General features: G+C 38.4%; 1 protein-coding gene across 4 annotated transcripts in view; it reads right to left on the reverse strand.

The window, feature by feature from the left end:
- Nucleotides 1–356: 356 nt before the first annotated feature.
- The window catches only part of KIAA1614 (KIAA1614 ortholog), a 43,379-nt gene continuing 23,702 nt past the window's right edge, over nucleotides 357–20,033 (reverse strand). For all 4 annotated transcript variants that reach the window (XM_087960868.1, XM_087960867.1, XM_087960869.1 and 1 more), the window contains 5 exons: nucleotides 19,577–19,763; nucleotides 14,914–15,172; nucleotides 10,204–10,331; nucleotides 6,481–6,665; nucleotides 357–1,995 (listed from right to left, as the gene is read on the reverse strand). In XM_087960868.1, the coding sequence (XP_087816994.1) occupies nucleotides 1,802–1,995; nucleotides 6,481–6,665; nucleotides 10,204–10,331; nucleotides 14,914–15,172; nucleotides 19,577–19,763 (953 nt within the window). In that variant the 3' untranslated portion in view covers nucleotides 357–1,801. The remainder of the gene's footprint in view (nucleotides 1,996–6,480; nucleotides 6,666–10,203; nucleotides 10,332–14,913; nucleotides 15,173–19,576; nucleotides 19,764–20,033) is intronic.

The raw sequence follows: 20,033 nt of genomic DNA on the forward strand, positions 1-20,033 counted from the left end.
CTTCCTTCCTTCCTTTTCTTGGCTAATACTGTCGAAAAGGCCATGATTGAAAGTTCTTATCTCCCTTGGGAAGAATACAGAAATTCCTTGGTTTCCTTTAAATTGTGCTGAAGACCATATGATGTGAATTAATCTGATGGGGAAGACACGTCCTAGGGGGACATGAAGTAAGCAATGGGCTGAGGCCAAAGCTAAATGGATTAAGCCACCACCTGACTGTTTACAGGGCGCTCTTGAAATTAGTTGGGGTGGAAACCACCTAAAATCACACCATCCTGTTTTTATATAACCCTACATGATTCATTCACTTCAAAAGTCAGCTACCCCATCATAGATTCAAGCCAAGAGTCCATAACTGTTTTTAATAAATAATTTAATCAGAGAAATACAGTGAAACAAGGTAGAGAGGCTTTCCAGTGTTGTCAAAAGCAGCCCATGGTTGTGGGTTAGGGCTGAATACAGATAGTCATCAAAAAGAGAAGCCTCTCCTGTCACAATCATATTTTGGGTACAAAGCTCATAAGATAACCTGGTCTTTGCTCCTATAGAGACTAGAAGATGGCGCTGAGAGAGACACAAAAGATGATCAGTGGTGACAAACCTGGCTGTGAACTACCATTTTAGATTGCAACTAGAAATTGATTAACCAAATATTCCTACAAAGAACCAAAACAAAGATCACTTCATCCTGTGAACTCCATGTGCATTCTACAATGGTACATTCCAGGCCCATGATTACCACTTCATGAGAAACAAGTTTTGAAAAGAACTGAACATTAGAGATACAGGAATATGAAGTTCAGACTGACTTGTAAAACTGCAAATTGGAGAATTTCTCTGGTAGAAACGGAGAAAACTTTCTCCAAAGATTAAGTTCAGTATTTTTAAGAAGCTATGGGAAACTGCAAACATCAGGAATTCTCAGCTCTGGCCTGCTGAAAGAGCAAAAACTCCAAGGTCAGATAGCTTTCACGGCAAACATAAAACACCTAAACAGAATGATTAGACAGAATTGTCTACTAATACTGTGGCATGAGTGAGTTTGGCCATATATATTGTAGCACATAAACTGATCCAGAATGGATATTTTTGTGGATGCCTGTAAAGACTCTTAAGGTTTGTAAAGGAACTGTAGATTTTCTGGTAAAGAAATCTAACTTCTTTAAAGACTCCCAAATCATAGAATATTTCCTTATAAATAAAGGGTGTGGAGCGGGAGAGATAAGATTTCCACAGTAGGGATCACTTAATGCTTTAGCATCTCTCCAATGTAGTAAACAACCTCCGCATTTCTAGAAAAAGTATTAGCTTGAATGTTTTAATGAAATTTATGAACAAACCCAACTTGTTATGGGTATTTTAATACAAATTAAAGAATTTAAGATGATCCAGCATCCTCCAATTTTTAGATAAAGAGTTTGTGGGGATGTTGCTGGTCAAAAGATAAGTCTTTATCCACAAATTGTTACCTGATGCTTCCTTCCCTCTCTCTCTCCCCCCCCTCCAATTATTTGTACAGGGAGGTGCCAGATAACTAATTCCTATTTCTTGATGATGGACAGAGTCCACATTGCATGACTAATCTTTGCATAAATTAAATATTCAGTAGATACAAGCTTCCATTACAGAATAACCCATGGGGTTGGTTTGTGCCTCCATCCACATCCAAGTCATAAAAACACTGAGACAAGGATGCAAACTCCAAGTCTCAAGTCGGCTTAATAAGCACCAGAACTGCTTTGCCCTGTTCACAAGGCAAAGCTGCCCATTCAGGCTTCCCTCACAACGATCTCCTCTTCTGCTACTGCCGGACAGGTCTCTGCTTCAGCACTCGAAGGGAGAGTGTCTCTGCCCACAAGAGCAGTTCATTGATCCGGGCTAGGCCCAGCCCAGCAACCTTGGCACCATTTACTTCAAGTATCTCATCCCCAACTTCTAGCAGTCCAGCATAGAGTTTAGCTGTACTAGTGTCTGCCATCTCCTGGACATAGATACCTGTTAAAGAAAGAAAATAATGTAAAATTACATTTAGTGTTTTATTGAAATGTTGCCGCTATGGAATGGGGAAAATGTTCCTCCTGCAAAATCAGAAAAGAGTTTGGGGAAAAACATATCACACTTCTTCACTGAACCTAAGCTAATTAGACCTTCATTACTCATTTAGAACTTGTTATAAAAAGACACAGGTCTCCTGCTTTGTATGAATCCACTTTTATGCATTTGAGCCTTTTCATTCAAGAATCTGCTGGATTTCATTGCAACAATAAACCCCAAAACTGCCGCTAAGTTTGTGTCAGCATAATCAACTTGTGCCAAAAATCTGGAAGCATGCCAAAACTTTTTGCCATCAAAACCACTTGGATGTTTTTCCATCAAAATCTTTTCTGCCTTCATGCATTTACCGTTGTACTGTGCAATTACTGTTACTATTTCTATTGCCATGATGCATTCCACCCTGTGCATTAGAAATTCAACAATAGGAAAAAAAATGGAAAAAATGATTTCACCATACACTCACATACAAAATTCACATACAAAACATGTTGGAATAATGTATTGCTTAACAAATAAGCCTCTAAACGTGCCTTATTAGCACATTTCAATTACAAACTTTTAATACTGTATCCTGCAATTGGCCATTTTTATCCACTGGTTCAATGTCTCACCTTATATGAGGTTTTTTAAGAATATAAACCCAGTTTAAAACAAGGGGAACCTGTATATTATGCTAGTTCTGACCAAATATACTGTGTTTTTTTTCATACTGTTGCCACATTAAATGTATTTTTGAAAGGCAAAATTTCAAATCCCATTCATGCTAAAAGGTCAAATGATGCACACTAGCCATAATGCTATGGATTCTATAAACATCAGCCAAAACTGGGATTACTTATATATATTTCATCTGGAAAACTGTACACTTCTGCATCTTTATTCAGAAATATTTTTCATTTTACTTTCAAGGTGCCCAGACTTCAATTTGGATTAAAATTCCTAGAAGTCTGGAGGTTCCCATTATAGAAGATGGACAGAAATACGCACCTTTTAAATAAATAAATAAAAATACTTCTGCAATGATGAGCCCTTTTTTAATAATGCAGGATTGTCCACTGTATTTTAAGTTAGGAATTCAAAAAAGTTTATAGCTCTAGATCTAAAATACAGCAGAACATAAGGGAATATTTTGCTCTCTTAACATGGAAATTTCCAAGTTATTAAAATCAGCTCCACATTTGTCAGTACATCAATATACATCTTATGTTTTTGTTTGTGCTGAAAGCTATTTTATAGCTAGTTACAGGCAATTTGTAAATGAGGACTCAAGTGTACTAGCGCAAGCAAAAAGAAAAAAAAATCCACCCAGAAAAGCAGCACAATGACTACGAAAAAAATCATCTAAATCAATTTGTTAAATCTAGTTATTAGTTATTCAAAGCTTCCTGGGAAGGGATACCTCAGAACAAGAAATGGTTTAATTGAGAGGGATCTGAATTTATTTTGAAATATTTTTACGGTGGAAGTGTAATGGAAACAATGCATTCCTTGAATCAGAGTGTTTAACACTAGGACAAACATCTGTCAACTCTATCACAAACAATGCAACATTCCCAGGAGCTTGCCTGGGGGAAAAACCCCTAAGAACACATGTACCAAATTATTCCTGCCATTTGACCTACTTTAAACAGTCCTTCTCTTAAAAAAATAAAATAAAAAACAGAAAACATAAAAAACACCACAATGAGATTCTACCACAATCAAATATTTGGTTGTGATTTGGAGCCTATTTTTAACTAGTACTGTACAGCAGGATATCAAAGTATATTTGTAGCCTAATGGAGGAGCACATATGTGGCTGAATATTTCAAATGTATTTCTTCAGAAGCAAAGAATAGCAGGGAAATGATTGCAGTGAAGAAAGAAATAACATACATGCACCAAACAGTATAACTCAGTGGTCCTCGACTGGTGGTCCATGGACCCCTTCGGGGCCACGATGTCATTACAGGAGATTCACAAAGCCTTGAAGAAAATTTATGATTTAAATCTTGAGTTAAGTCTTGGAGGTCCATGCCCAAGGTCCAGACCACAAAAGATATTTAAAGGGGGTCCATGTTGAAGAAAAGGTTGAGAATCACCGGTATAACTGAAACAAGCAACCCTGGTTTTGAACAACAGGGCTGCTTTTACCTTCCATTTGTGTAGCATTCCTACTTTTTGATATGGCTGTATGGTTTCCTGAGCATACATATGGTTTGTCAATTTCTATATTACACCAAATCATAATAAGCAAGGATTGCAGCCATGTCAGTGCAGATGATGCCACTTTAACAAATGATATGTTTTTGAGAGGATGCTTTTCGATGTTCTGGAATTTAAAAAAAAGAATTAGGTTTGCTGAGTGTTGTGGCACATCTGTTTTATTTGAAAGAGCTGTGTTTTGCTGCTGTAACTCAGACAAGTTATCTAAGGATAATCTGGGCATTACAAAAACAGTGCTTGGGTGCAGATATCCCGTGGCTAGTTTGTGATGACGAAGTTACCATCCTTGGCTTTGAGGGCAAAGCATTTGTAAAAGAAGCAACAATATCATAATTGGCATAAGACCTAGCTGGAGAAGTCCATGAGCAAAATAAAATAACTTCCAGGTCCAGAAGAAAGTTTTAAGTCTAAATTAACTTAGGGTGTACAGATCATTGAAGAGGCCAGATTGAAACTGGTTATTTAAGAATGCTTCTGAGGTATGTCCCTTCTTGTTTATCTATCTGTAATATAAAAATGAAGAAGGCAAGGCAAAAGGCAAGAGAATCTATCACAAGGAGGACCAGCTCTTTTCTGCTCAGAAACCTGAGAAAATCGCCCTCTGGAAGATGCTATAGGGAGCAGGGAATGATATATAGGACCTGCTTAAGCAAATGAGCTTCCAGAGACTATTGACAGTCCTTGTAGATTGGTTCTTTGGCTTGTAGTTATGATGAGACATAGAATTCCTCTTTCAAAGACCTATATTCAGGAAATGGTAGAAAAATAGGCAATTCTTACTCTGTGGGGTCATAACATGTTCACAAATGTCATGAGAATATGCCAGAGAAGAGGAGTTAAAGTCATGCAGAAGAATTTCAGTAACGCCTTATAATTCCAAGAATGCACTTTCATAATGCCATTCACTGGCATTTATGATTTGGGAATCATAGCATCTCTGAACCTGTCAGGGTATATATAAAGAACATTTTGTGATGTTATTACACCCCTACATTTTCTCTGTTGCATCCCATAGGCTTTCCATTCTCTCAAATCATGACTTTGTTTTGCATGTGTGAATGGCTGTAATGCCATTGGCTTTATCTTTTACAGCAGGGGTCCCCAACCGCCGGTCCGCGGACCGATACCGGTCCGTGGAACAACTCTTACCAGGCTGCTGGTTGCTGGGCGCCGCCATCTTTTTTTGGTAAAAAAGTGCTTCCGGTGAGCTTTTCCAGGTAGAAAGCTCCACCGGAAGCACTTTTTCATCAAAAAGATGGCGGCGCTAGCGCTCGTGAGCTTTTCCGGGTAGAAAGCCATTTCTACCCGAAAAGCTCACCGGAGCGCTGGCGCCACCACCTTTTTCGTCAAAAAGATGGCGGCGCCCAGTTGATGCCGGTACCGGGCCGCGGCGCCCAGCTGATGCCAGTACCGGGCCGCGGCGTCAAAAAGGTTGGGGATCCCTGTTTTACAGCAAGGGGTTCTATAATAGGAATAGATAATGCCTGATGAATCTTCTTTATCTATCCCCAAACTTTCTTTCATCTCTTGTTCTACCTCGACATGAACTTTTCCTTGCAATTCCTATTTGTATAATTCAACAGAATCATGCACTAGTACTTTTGTGTACAACTTTAAGAATAAAAAGGAAAGAATGAGTTTTTAATACAGTAAACATACATAGCAGATCTACCAATGTTGTGCTAATATGCTTTTATGATACAATTAAGATACAATATATTTACAGGAATTATTTTATATGTGACCTGCAATTATAATTTCATTCCTAATTGATTGTAGATTGTCAGAATGTCGAGGACAATAAATACTAATGTGGAAGAATAAGAGTTCCCTTCTATCATGCAAACCAGCTGAAAGCCAAATATAGATGAAGTATTATATAGCTGCTTCCTTTCCTTTATCTGGAAAGCTACAGTGGATAAAGACAAAATATTTTGACTATTCCTACAGTTAAATATATGTATTCTTTATACTAAAAATATATAAAGCTAGTTTTTAAGTTCGTAATGTTAAGTCTGTTTTTGTTTCTCAACTGAAAAATTAAGGGTACAAATTGTAAAATAAAGCAAATGTAAGCTAGCATTCTCCTCCCTTCCCCAGCAAAGAAAAAAGTATACAATTTTAAAAAACCATAGAGATATTCCAAGATCATAATTTTAAAAAGTTAAGTCGGGGGTCCACATGTTCAAGATTTCAGGCCATTGGTTACCAAACTCGTACCTGTATCAGGACGACCATTCCCTGAAGAAACACGAAACCCAAAGTTTCCTTGTTGGGACCGCTGCAATTCTAATTGACTAGTTCCATCTGGAAAAACTGCTACCACCCGCCCAACGTTTCTCGCTAAATTAGGAGACCCAATGTCTTCCACACTGAGGGATCTTCTCTGCTGAGTCCTTGTATCCCTAAGAATAGGGAAAATATTGTCATATTCAGAAAGACATATAATCAAAGAACAGGATGGTTGTTTCATTTATTGTCTAATCTAACTTTGTTATAACATCTTGGCTTTTAGCGAATAGATTTACAGCTGACATTATTATGGGAACTTTGTGAAAAAGTGAAGCTGACTCTTACAAGCATAACGTAGTTTGGAGACTATCTTACTTGGCTTTGGAGACCAAGCCTATGCTTCTCCCATTTGTACAAGGAAACTTTATACAAAGGAAACATGCTAACTTTACAGCATTATTCATTAGCAACTTTTCAACTCTGCAAATATACTTTTTGCTAATCCTACATTTAAAAATTCTGAGCACATCATCCACCTATATCAGGACATTTTTTAATTGCTTAAAGTCAACTCTAGAAGCATTTGATTGCAAAAAGCAAAATATGTATGTTGTTTTAGCAATTGTGTTTTCTGCTTAAGGATCTCTGGGAGTCCATCTTTTTGAATTCTCAATATAATTTCATTTCAGTTGCATAACCAGGAACAGCAAGCAAATCAGACCTTAATTACCAGGCTTCACATTCTCCAATACTCTGATACTTATTTCAAGAATGAGAAAATGTATATTAAAACAACCTTTTCAGACATATTTGTATGTATTTGTTTAGACATACAGTGGGTGGGGGGGAGTATTTGATCCCCTGCTGATTTTGTATGTTTGCCCACTGACAAAGAAATAATCAGCCTGTAATTTCAATGGTAGGTTTATTTTAACAGTGAGAGACAGAATAACAACAACAAAAATCCAGAAAAATGCATTTCAAAAAAGTTATAAATTGATTTGCCTTTTAATGAGTGAAATAAGTATTTGATCCCCTATCAATCAGCAAAATTTATGGCTCCCATGAGTCTTTTATACGGGTAAAGAGTGCAGATTAGGAGCACTTTCTTAAAGGGAGTGCTCCTAATCTCAGCTTGTATTAAGACACCTGTCCACAGAAGCAAACAAGCAATCAGATTCCAAACTCTCCATCATGGCTAAGACCAAAGAGCTGTCCAAGGATGTCAGGGACAAGACTGTAGACCTACACAAGGCTGGAATGGGCTACAAGACTATCGCCAAGCAGCTTGGTGAGAAGGTGACAACAACTGGTGCAGGGTGGGATTCAAAAAAAATTTCTATGGGCATGGCTAGGTGGGCATGGCTTTTTTTTTTTTTTTTTTTTTGCAGCACCCCCAACCCATCTTTTGGGCCTTCCTGGCCTCAGGGGAGCCTCTGGGGGGGGCGTTTTTGCTCCCAGAAGGCTGCCCTGGGACTCAGAAAGGAAAAGAACGGAGCAAAGGAGGGGTGAAACTCCGTTTTGGGGGCTGCCTGGCCTCAGGAGAGCCTCCTGAGCACAGGAGAGCCATCCCATGATTGTTGGGAGGTGAAAAAGAAATACCTTAAGGAGTGACTGGGCAGCGAGCATTGGGCGGATGGGGTGAGCGGGCATTAGGCGTCGGGCGGGCGGGACAAGCGAGCGAGCAACGACCAGGCAACCAGGTTGGGGGCATGAAGTTACTACCGGTTTGGCGACCCACGTCAAATCCTCGCTTGAACCGGTGAGAACCGGCTGAATATCACAACTGAGCTGGTGCAATTCCAAATGGAAGAAACACAAAATAACTGTCAATCTCCCTCGGTCTCAGGCTCCATGCAAGATCTCACCTCATGGAGGTTCAATGATCATGAGAATGTTGAGGAATCAGCCCAGAACTACATGGGAGGATCTTGTCAATGCTCTCAACGCAGCTGGGACCATAGTTACCAAGAAAACAATTGGTAACACACTACACCGTGAAAGACTGAAATCCTGCAGCACCCACAAGGTCCTCTTGCTCAAGAAAGCACATGTACAGGCCCATCTGTACAGATGTTCAAATGTTCATTTGCCAATGAACATCTAAATGATTCAGAGGAGAACTGGGTGAAAGTCTTGTGGTCAGATGCGACCAAAATCGAGCTCTTTGGCATCAACTCAACTTGCCGTGTTTGGAGGAGGAGGAATGCTGGCTATGACCCCAAGAACACCATCTCCACCATCAAACATGGAGGTGGAAACATTATGCTTTGCGAGTGTTTTTCTACTAAGGGGATAGGACAAATTCACCGCATCAAAGGGACGATGGATGGGGCCATGTACCGTCATACCTTGGGTGAGAACCTCCTTCCATCAGCCAGGGCATTGAAAATGGGTCATGGGTGGGTATTCCAACATGTCAATGACCCACAACACACGGCCAAGGCAACAAAGGAGTGTCTCAACAAGAAGCACATTAAGGTCCTGGAGTGGCATGGCCAGTCTCCAGACCTTAATCCCATAGAAAATCTGTGGAGGGAGCTGCAGGTTCGAGCTGCCAAATGTCAGCTGCAAAACCTTCGTGACTTGGAGAGGATCTGCAAAGAGGAGTGGGACAAAATCCCTCCTGAGATGTGTGCAAACCTGGTGGCCAACTACAAGAAACGTCTGGACTTCCGTGATTGCCAACAAGGGTTTTGCCACCAAATTCTAAGTCATGTTTTTGCAAAGGGGTCAAATACTTATTTCACTCATTAAAATGCACATCAATTTATAATGTTTTTGAAATGCGTTTTTCTGGATTTCTTTTGTTGTTATTCTGTCTCTCACTGTTAAAATAAACCTAGCATTAAAATTACAGGCTGATCATTTCATCAGTCTGTATCAGTGGGCAAACATACAAAATCAGCAGGGGATCAAATACTTCCCCCACCCCGCACTGCACTGTATGTTCACATTGAATTATGTTGGCATTATACATTTTCTTCTTCCCAGGAAGGTATCATGAAGCAATCTTAATGTCTGATGTGGTTGCTATAATTATGACAGAGCAAAATAAAGCAATTTCATCTGTTTATGAAAACAGATAATTTCCTGTAAATCAAAATTGGTATTAATAATTCAAGGTTCACTTTGAATTCACAAAGTTACTATTAAATAGCACAATATTACTATTAATATGTCAGATTTAGATGTAACTCTAAATGTAACCTTGAACTTGAAAACTAAACAGCTTCCATAACCTATTCGCATCTGCATCGGAATACTCTATGCATAGAACACTAGACCATAGGTTAGCATTATAGCTGAACCTGGAAAATACAAATGTCCATGTATGGATTAGTTCTGCGCATTAAAATGAAAACAAGATGAAGCTGACTTTATGACAAATCACATACAACAGAAACATGGAAAAAAACAGAATGATGCAACTGTAGCTATCTAACTATTGTATTTAAAAACTCTGCATTTCTTCTGAGAAACAGCAGTTAGGGACAGGATTGGATCTGGATTTGTGTCTCCTGCAGAAAAGCTAGCCACTCTTCAGGATACTGTGAACTGAATATATGAAGATTCTGCAGGATGCAGACAGAGGTGAGTTGCTGCAATCAGTGTCTAAAAACAGATTGATTATCCACCATCCATCCAACACATAAAAAGAACCATTTAGGATATGGTCACAATAGTCACCTAAAATATCCCAACTCTCACCTGTTAGAAGAAGCTTCCTCATCCTTAGGTTCCCCCACCAGGTAAACATTGGACCGATTATTCTTGCCCAAAAAAGAATGCAGATTTTGAACAGATGAGGCTTTTCTTGGTTGGCAGAAAGGTGACACCTAGTGGGAGGAAATACTGCAAATCAGAAAGAATATTGAAGAATCAAACTGCAGATATCTTGAACAAAGTGGAATAAAGTTTTCTGACTTGCAAGCTTAAATTATCTTGATCCTTCTGAAAACCAAAAGAAATAAAAACAAAACAAAAAAGAGCGGGGCAATGCTACTGGATTAGCTTTCATTAAGTTAACTTATTAAACGTGTTTCAAAGATTAAATTCTGATGTTTCAAGAATATTGCATTGTCACAACTTCCCCCTTTGTGCCAGCATATACAAACAATTTTAGCAACTTATCAACATCTCTTAAAATAGAACCGTGTTTTCATCCCATATCTCACCTCATTCTTTATAAACAAATCTTTAAAACTTCATCACCTATCCTAATCAGCAAATGTCTATTCAGGGTTACCAAAAATAATATTATATCTATTATACACTTAACAGGGGTGGGATTCAAAATTTGTAACAACTGGTTCTGTGGGCGTGGCTTAGGTGGTGGGCGTGGCTTGGTGGTCATGTGACTGGTGGACATGGCTTGGTGGTCATGTTATTGGCTGGGCGTGGCCAACTCAATATCACTCACATCGAGGCATGCATCTCCTTGCCTGGCCTCTCATGACTGTGGGGATGCTGCAACAGTCGTAAGTGTGAAAAATGGTCATAAGTCACTTTTTTCAGTGCCATTGTAACTTTTTTTTTAATATAAAAATTTTATTTAGGTTTTCACGAAACATAATACAAGTAAAATTTCTTTTTTTGAGAATAGCATGGTCCTGGATTATCACTTCTCCATACAGACGCAAATTCAATTTCATATTCATCTTTGTGTTCTATTCTTATTACTATTTTAACATATTCTCAATAATTTTTCCCTTAGTTTTCTCAATCTCACTTTTAATTATCTCATTCCTTTCTAAATTCAATTATATATATATATCTTTTTCTAAGTTTCAATACCTTTCTAGTCATCATATTTATACTTTTGTCTGTCCTGTTTCAATTTCATATTTTCTTTTCTCATTCAACAAAATTTTGCCCTGTAGTTACTAATTGAAGTATGACACCTTTGTATCTTTTAATTTTTATCCATTCAACTCTTATTTAAACTTCAGTTTATGCCTTTACAATTATAACATTCAATATAACACATAACTTCCAGTCAAATTCTGCTTGGTTCTTAAAATAAGCACTAAGTTCTTAAAGAGAAAATATATATATAACAATAATAAATAAAATACTTATTCTATTACAATTCAGCTCTATCATTAATGTTAGTTATAATCTTTGACATCTTTAACATTCCTTTTCAATAGGATGTCATACTTCTAGGAACACTTATAATATTTCCATAATTTTTTCATGTTTCTTTCATATTCCTCTTTACTTAAATTTTTATAGCACATTTATAATAATTAAAATGTTCCCCTCCTTTCCTAATTTTATTCTCTCATTCTATTTATTTCATTTATTTATTAAACATTCCATTACATTACAATGAGTATTTTATCTATCATTTTAATCACACTTGTTTCATATTTTCAAAGTTCATTTCTATTTCTAATATAACAATACTATCTTATGTACCCTTGCAGAATCCCCCTTTCAATTAAGTTTTCACCCATTATCTTTGTGTCTTGTACATTTTCCCTGTTTCTCTATGTCCTGATTCTTTCCTCTATAATTTCTTTTCCTTTCCCTATTCTCCCTCTTCTTCTCCCTTCCCTTTTTGACCCCTTCTCTCTCTAATTCTGATTCCCTCTTCTGTAATCCTCTCTTCTGTTTCTTCCTAATGTTATAATTACTTTTCAAACTATTCTTTTTGGGGGGTTGTTTTTGCGGATCTTAAAATTTTTCACTCTCTTTCCCCCCTTTCCTTTCTTTTCCCCACATAGAAATTCTTGGTCATTGAAGATGGCTTCATCTTTGTCCTGCCCTTCTTGTTCTACAGGCATTTCTTGTTGTTTCTCATAGTTCAGGATCTCCATTTCTAAAAATTGAAATACGAAGCCAAAAGAACCTTTTCCTTCTTGTGCATCTTCTTTCTGTTTTTTAAGTTCCATTCTCAGTTCTTTCCAGAGTGATACCATTTTAAAAAAATTTAAACAACCACCCAATTAATTTTAGTCCTTTAGATCCAATAGCCAAAAATCCAAAAATCACCAAGTAATCCAAATAATCCAAAGTTATTTCTTCTTGCTTCTTTTTTCCACTTTCTCTTCCTGGGGTTCTCTTATCTTGTTACAAAGTTTCAGTTAAAATGTATCTTTTAGGAATCTTGTTAAAGTTTCACTGTTAATTCCTTTCACTTCCAGGTGGTCTCCTCCCTTTTTCCAGATCCCACCCTTTTGTTTTTTTTCCTTCTTTTAAAAGTTTTTGAGAATCCAGAAATCTTTATTATCCCTTTGACATTTTATTTTCAGCTTAAATACCTGTTACTGTCAAAGTGGATTTTTGCCGATTTCTTGCTTAAATCTCTTAGTTGTCAATATAGGGAAGAAAAAAAAAATCAAACCTTTCCCTCCACTCTCTCATTCGCAGCTTCAAAGTCTTCTTTGGGACCAATGTTGTTCTTTATAATTCAAATTCAAGGGTACCTTGTATTGTTGTATTTCCAGTTCGACCCAGTCAGCCAAAAACTTTCTCTTCTTATCTTCCTCCTGCACATTCTTTTCCGGTCAAGTTCTTCTTTGAGGTGGCCATTTCTGACCACCGCTGCAACCGCCTTCGGGAAAGGGAGTAATGGCCAGCTGGGGAGGAGAGATGCGGCTCTCATCGACCCTGCTGGCAGTCTCGCCCCTCTTCACCACCTCAACTGGGTGGCTTAGCCCCAAAACCAGCTGGCTCAGGGTGCTCCAGTGGCGAGCACAGATCGAAACTGCGCACAATCGCAGATTTCGGTCTGTCGCCGAAGAAGCTCAAACCGGATCTCCAGTGCCATTGTAACTTTGAATGGTCACTCCACAGAAGCAAAGTACCAGCAAAGGAGGGGGAAAAAACTCCAGAGACGTTTCTGAGACAGGAAGTCTAGTCTTGCCAAGAATGTAATAAGGGTTAACGGAAAGGCAGTTTCTGTAAGCAACACCAGAATGTTTCCTTCCTGCCTTCCTTACAGGATTAGGCCAGTAATTTCTTCTAACAACTGGTTCTCTGAACTGCTTAGAATGTTAACAACTGGTTCTAGTGAATAGGTGTGAACTGGTAGAATCCCACCCCTGACACTTAATCAAATAAATCTTCTTGAATTTCATCCTTTTAATGTATATCTCATTTTCTATGATAATTCAAATCCCCCAATCTCATTATTCAAATCTAGAATACACTAAAGGTACTAGAATAACACAACTGTTTTAATCTTACTCAGATATATTTAAAATACATCCAATAATATTTTTCCATATAACTTTTAATTATAAACAAAACCTTAAAATATCATTATCCAGTCCTGGTCAGAAAATAAAATTCCATCAAAATTTCCAGAAATAGCAACCAATCTATTTTAAACTTGGTCAGATAAACCAGTTTTATATTTTACAGTGCGACTAGAACATCCTAACAAATTACATCAATGTCATCCAGAAAACAACCATATATTTGTTTGTTCTTCCCTTCTCATTTGCCAACTGAGGAAAAGTATGTCCCCCCCCCCCTTGGAAACTCAGAGTATTATTATCACAGTTTTGACACACAAAACTTCAGCAGCACTTTCATAATCCTTAGAAATGATCTTGTAAAAACTTGTCTATGGAGTGGATTCTTGCTGTGCCTTATATTCATTCATGGACAGCTAGGCTTGGAAAATGGAATGAGCTTGTTTTCTGTAAAATTGCTTTCATTTGTTAGAAAAAAATAATTGAATCCCTGTGTTTGAAATTTGAAAAGCAGGAACTACAGAAAAGTAGAAAATCAATATACGGAATATTTGACTCAGTGAATAACTAGGACTGTTGGACTTTGTCACTGTCTCAAAGAACTGGGAGCATTACAAACTAAGATGGTCTAAGATGGATTTCAATGCTGTCATTATATTGTAAAACATGAAATAGATTTCTAGATGCACACTGGGCTTACAAGTGGAGTTCAGGGTTTAAAATGTTTAAACATTCGTGATGCTGTTTAATGTAAAATGCATTGAATATCAAAAAATGTTTTATTGATAATATGTCATCATTGTAAGGCTAATATTTCTCTGGAAAATAATTTTAAAATTGTACCACAAAAACTAAGCTAGTTTACTGCAACCTTCTCATAAAACAGGAATGGGCAATTAATTTTCCCAGGGAGTCACATGCGAAACTGAGATTGTTGTGGATGACCACCACCTCCAGCACCCTGCCCTCCACTGAAGCCACCCTGCCCCCTCCAGTGACGCTGCCCAAAGCACCAACCCCTGCCACCAATATACTGCCACTGATGCTGCCAATGCCAAGGGCTGGATTGGGACCACTCGCGGGCTGGATGTGGCCCGTGAGCTGTAAAATACCCAGGTCTATCATAAAAATCTAATAAAAACACAATTTCAACACAGGACGTAAAATACCCAGATCTGTCATAAAATTTAATAAAAACACAATTTCAACTCACCCTCTGCAAGGATTGTAAGGAAGGTACTTTCTTCATTTTTGGAGAACAAATGGTATCTGGACCAGTTTCCAAATTGGGCTTGGCAGCTCCTGATTCTAGCATAGAAATCTGTTCCATGCTATAACATCGGAATCTGCCCAATCGTTGTTTGGTGCTCTGACTCAGAGTGGTGAAGAATTTTTTTAAACCTGATGTAGAAGAGACTTCTTTCTTGCTGGATTGCTGTTTCTTTGGCTGAGGGTAGACTTCTAAGTGTTTGCTGGAGGGCAAAACAAACCAGCCAAGAAAATTACAAACTAAAAAGCAAGAAAGTACCTTCGACTTTATTTACAATTTGGAGTGCCCCAAATGAACCTGTTTGGTGTAGTGGTTAGTAGGCATCACCCTAGAAATGAGGAGAGATTTTGAAGTTGCAGTTCTGCCTTAGGAGCCTTTGGTCCAGTCACTCTCCTCAGCCTTAGGAAGAAGAAGGCAACTGCCAATAACTGCCAAAAATCTCGCCTGACTTGAAGGCGCACAAAAAAACTGACGACAATAAATGGTAAAAGGATTTTAAAAGGATTTACAAATATTAAATAAACAATTAATGGACAAAGTCAACACATTTACCTATACTTTCAAATTAACCCCATTAATATCCAAGAAACAGAGGAACTATTATTACTATTATTATATATTTCAGAATTCTAACCTAAAAAAACCCTTTCCCAGCTAATATTAATTTATTTTTATTTATGCACAACTTTTGCTTTGTGTTTGTGTTAAAAACCGTAGAGAAAAATTCTATAAATGGAGAAGAGTAGCTTATTTTTCTATGAAGTTCATTCTTTGCATAATTAAGTTTTTCATTTTACTATGACTAGGATTTTTCCATTTCAAACTGCAGACCTAGAATTGCATATATGAGGTATTGAAAAGTATAAGAGGATTGGTCTCTAATCTTATCACTATTTTGACTAAGTAAAAGAGAGCAGCTGTACTCTACTGTATCTCTAGTAAACATGCTTCATAGACAGCTATAAATGGCGTGGTTATTGTCGAAGAGGGTGCTGTCAAAAAAGTGAATACTAAAAATATATTGCAGTAAGTGGGCTTTTGATCAGAACATTGCTTAACAAAATCAGCCTTTTGACTAGGAATTATGGGAAATGAAATCCAACCCTGTTGTGAACACTAGGTTGGGAAAGGTTGACATATATCATGTAGTAATCATAAATATGTAGGAAATCTCACATTGGTCAAATCTCACATTGGGGTAGAGGTGTACCCCAAAGAGCATATAAATAGCTTGAAAATGGGAGGAAGACAAAGGAAGGAAGAAAACAAGGCATTATCAATAGGAATACATTCATATGCCTCAGTCAGAAATTTAAAAGTAGAGAGACAGAGAAAGGGGTTACAACATTTAACTGGGGCTCCTTTTTATACAAGCTGTGTACCATTTACTCCGGTACATCACTGTAATTTTTTAAGTAGGAAGGGAAGCCCACTTGGCCAAGGAAGGTTAGGCTTTGTGAGCTTTAATGTGCTGTTCTTTCTATTTGCTCCTATTATAGCAATCTGCCCCCTTTCTTATAATTCAGTGTTGTGTTTAATTCAATTAGAGCCGAAAACTGAGTAGAGCCAACTGATATCTGCCACTGCTACATGGAGCTGTTAGTTGCACAAGAAATGACTTGCAAACGCAACAAACAAATGAATAAATAATAATAATAAATGCATTTCTTTACATCACCATGCCTGAGTTGTGTTTCTTTAACTCTTGAAAACCAAGACTTGATAACTCCCCTCTATATACATTTCTCAGATTTGTAAATCAGTCCTTACAAAAGATTTCCTAAATAGATACTTCTATCAAGGCAGGTGACACTATGTCATGGATGAACAGGGCAACACTGTCCCCAAGGGCAACAGTTTATTCTCTTTAGCTCTGTAAGAGCAAATTATAGACATTTAGCCGCCAGAATGACAACACTTAGGAGTTATCACGAGAGTAAGAGATGCCATTGAGAATCAAACTTCACCCTTTCATCCCTGGTATTAAAGAAATAACTGTTCAACCAAATAGTACAAACACTGGCCAGAAAGAAATAAGTGCATTATATTAAATTATGCTTTTTAATTAAAAATATAGAATGTTGTGCCCTTTGTGTAAAAAATAATTTCTGTCAGGCACAAAGCCATCTGGAACTTGTCAGGCAATTGCCAGGAGTTAATCCTGACTTGAAGGCTCTCTTTCTTTCACATACAGAGACAGAGAGAGAGAGGGAGGGAGAGAGGGAGAGAGATTCTGAAACAAAAAAGGCTTTTAAAGTCAAGAGTTCTTACTTTCCTTATTTGTACTTTCCAAATGTATCTCCTGCCTACTTTCTTGAGCCCCATCCCTTTCAAATGTGCTCTGAGAATCATCTCAGCTTGAGTATCTCTATTCTCAACCTATTTGTCAGTAAATCTACCAAGCTTGTGCTGGCTTAGATTAATTTGTTACTGACAACGCTGGACAGAATTTCCTCAGACCAAATTATTTTATTTATCTGGTTAACTTATCAGATAGCAGTGGAATCCAAATTAAACACATTTGTTGATATTGCTGAACAATGCAGCTGGATTTTAGATGCATTGAAGAAACCAATAATATGCCATTTTAGCATTTTAGATATAATTCCTGGATTAGAAAGATGAGGCTTAATTTCTGCGAACTGGGGTATCTAGCCATAAGAATAATTTTCTGGGGATTGGGAAAGGAAGGGAGAAGTAGGTCAAAGCAGATTTCAGAGCTAAGAGGGAGGGGAAAACAGCAGGGGAGGCAACAGGGGCTCTAAGCCCGCTGGCAGCACCAACGAGGCAGTACTTGCCTGCTGTGAGAGTGAAAAGCCAAGCCTCAAAAAGCAGAAAGCACCCCTGGGGAGAACTGCAGCAGACCTCAGGGGAGTTCAGCAGAGGAAAGATTACATCACGGAGAGGTGCAAGTAGACACGCAGGAAGCATTTGTTGCTAACAAACTGAAAGAGATATTCAGTCTGTACTGCCTGCTTTCCCTGGGAGAAAAGGGGCTTTAAGAAGAGATTGGATTGCCATTTGTCCAGAATGATATCGGGGTCTCCTGCTTGTGCAGGGTTGGACTAGAAGACCTCCAAGGTCCCTTCCAACTCTGTTATTCTGTTAAAACTAACACAATGGGACACAGCTTGGGAGCCTTTCTTGAGTGAACTTGAGGTTCACTCTTACTGACCACATAAATAGGTCTTCTCCAGGAAGATGTGTCCCCAAAAGAGCCCTTCAATGATGCATCCATCACCCTTGTAATCAACTCTATCCATCTTGACACTGATAACTCTTCCCTTTCTTTCAATTTTTCTCCTCCCACCAAATGGGACAGCATGGCAGAATACAGGGAGGTTCAACTCTACCAGTTAACGGAAAATGTCCAGATTCCTTTAGACGGCAAATGTGTATCCTGCATATATCTTTCACAAATAATGTTCAGATTCTATGTGGTCTTGGAGAAGTACCTCACATCCTAAATCTACTTTGCAAAATTGTTCCAAAGATAAAAACTGGGAAAACACAAATTAAAAAGCACTTGGTTAAGCTTGCTAGCCACACCAAATATTAGAATTACTTTCCTCCTGGCAACCTTTTCCACTTCCAACTGGTTGGTACTCTGGAGGCCTTTCCTTTACAAAATACAAGATGCTATGAGGATGAGATGAGTTGAGGGGTTGTAAATTAATTAGCTGCTGCTTATTTTCTTTAGTATATTTCTTACATATTTCCTCTGTTTAATTGTGTCTGATTCTTGAAGTCTGCATGGAGAAATCCCTCCAGTTTTCTTAGCAAGGTTTTTCATAAGTGGTTTGCTGTTGTTTTCTTCCTAGGGCTGAGGTTGATTCACCATGATCACCCAGCCAGCTTTCTGCCTAATGACTGCCTAATCACAGTCTCCTGGTGTCTTAATCATTATAGCAATCTGGCTCTTCTTTAGTATATGCCCATGATCGCGAACCTATGGCATGCGTGTGAGAAATGGCACACAGAGCCACTTCTACTGGCAACGCGAGAGGTCGCCCGGAAGAGCCCCATTGCACATGTGTGTACACCTCCCGCCTGACAGCTGATTGTCGGGTATCTGGCGCGTATGTGCGGGGGGGCACAGAAGATGCACGTGCATGCGTAGACGCATGGGGGGCACACGCACTGCCTTCTGGGTGTTGTCACATGAGCACAATTTTCGGCACAGGAGCCAAAAAAGGTTAGCCACCACTGGTATATGCCATTGCAAAGAAAGAGCTCATGGTAGGAACAAAGCAAAAACATTTTTGCTTAAACTGTGTCTTGGTCATCAAAAACCAGTTTTGGTTAACCTTCAACAGAAGAAAAGATTAAATGGCAGTAACAACTCCCTCATTTGCCGGACTGGTGAGGGATTATGGGAAATGAAGTTCAGTTAATTTAGAGAATATCTAGTTAGGAAGGCTGATGGACAGGATCTCTCAGTAGCAGATCATCTGGCCATGCTGGCTGAGAAGTTCCAACATGTGAAGAGGGATTAATTTGGGAATTAATTGATTTGCTTTAGCTTTAGAAAAATGAGATTACAAACAGCCCTGCTCTATGACATCCCCACCTCAACTTTCTAACAACATGATATATTTCTACTCACCACTGAATAATATTTGCTTGCCCAGGTTTTATCTTCTGCATATCTGCTACTGGAGCTTCTCTGCTGATTGACTGAGTGGAGTTTGTCAAGTTGGTCTCTTCAGTTGTCAGGGAGAGGTTAATAGCAGTGGAACTGATGATATTGGGAGCAACAGGGGGAACACCACATGTGGAGGATGATGGACCTACTGCAACGATACAGATACGTCCAATTGCTGTTCTTAGAACACCTTTGGGGTGGACTTCCACCTTCAGCTAGTATGACAGGACATAACAAGTAATTGTGGCTTAGCACATAATGTCTGATATACATCCTTTTATCAAAGAAAATGTTAACATATATCAGATGCCACCCTGTACAGTGGCACAATCCAAATTGGAGAATCATAGGAGAGATCTTACACATACTGTATCTCTTTTCCCCAACACAAAATAATGCTATGAAATAAGAGTTCTTT

Source organism: Notechis scutatus, chromosome 3 (genome assembly GCF_049901735.1).
Source record: "Notechis scutatus isolate UNSWTSFEM ecotype Mainland chromosome 3, rNotScu1.2, whole genome shotgun sequence".
NCBI classification, from domain to species: Eukaryota; Metazoa; Chordata; class Lepidosauria; order Squamata; family Elapidae; genus Notechis; species Notechis scutatus.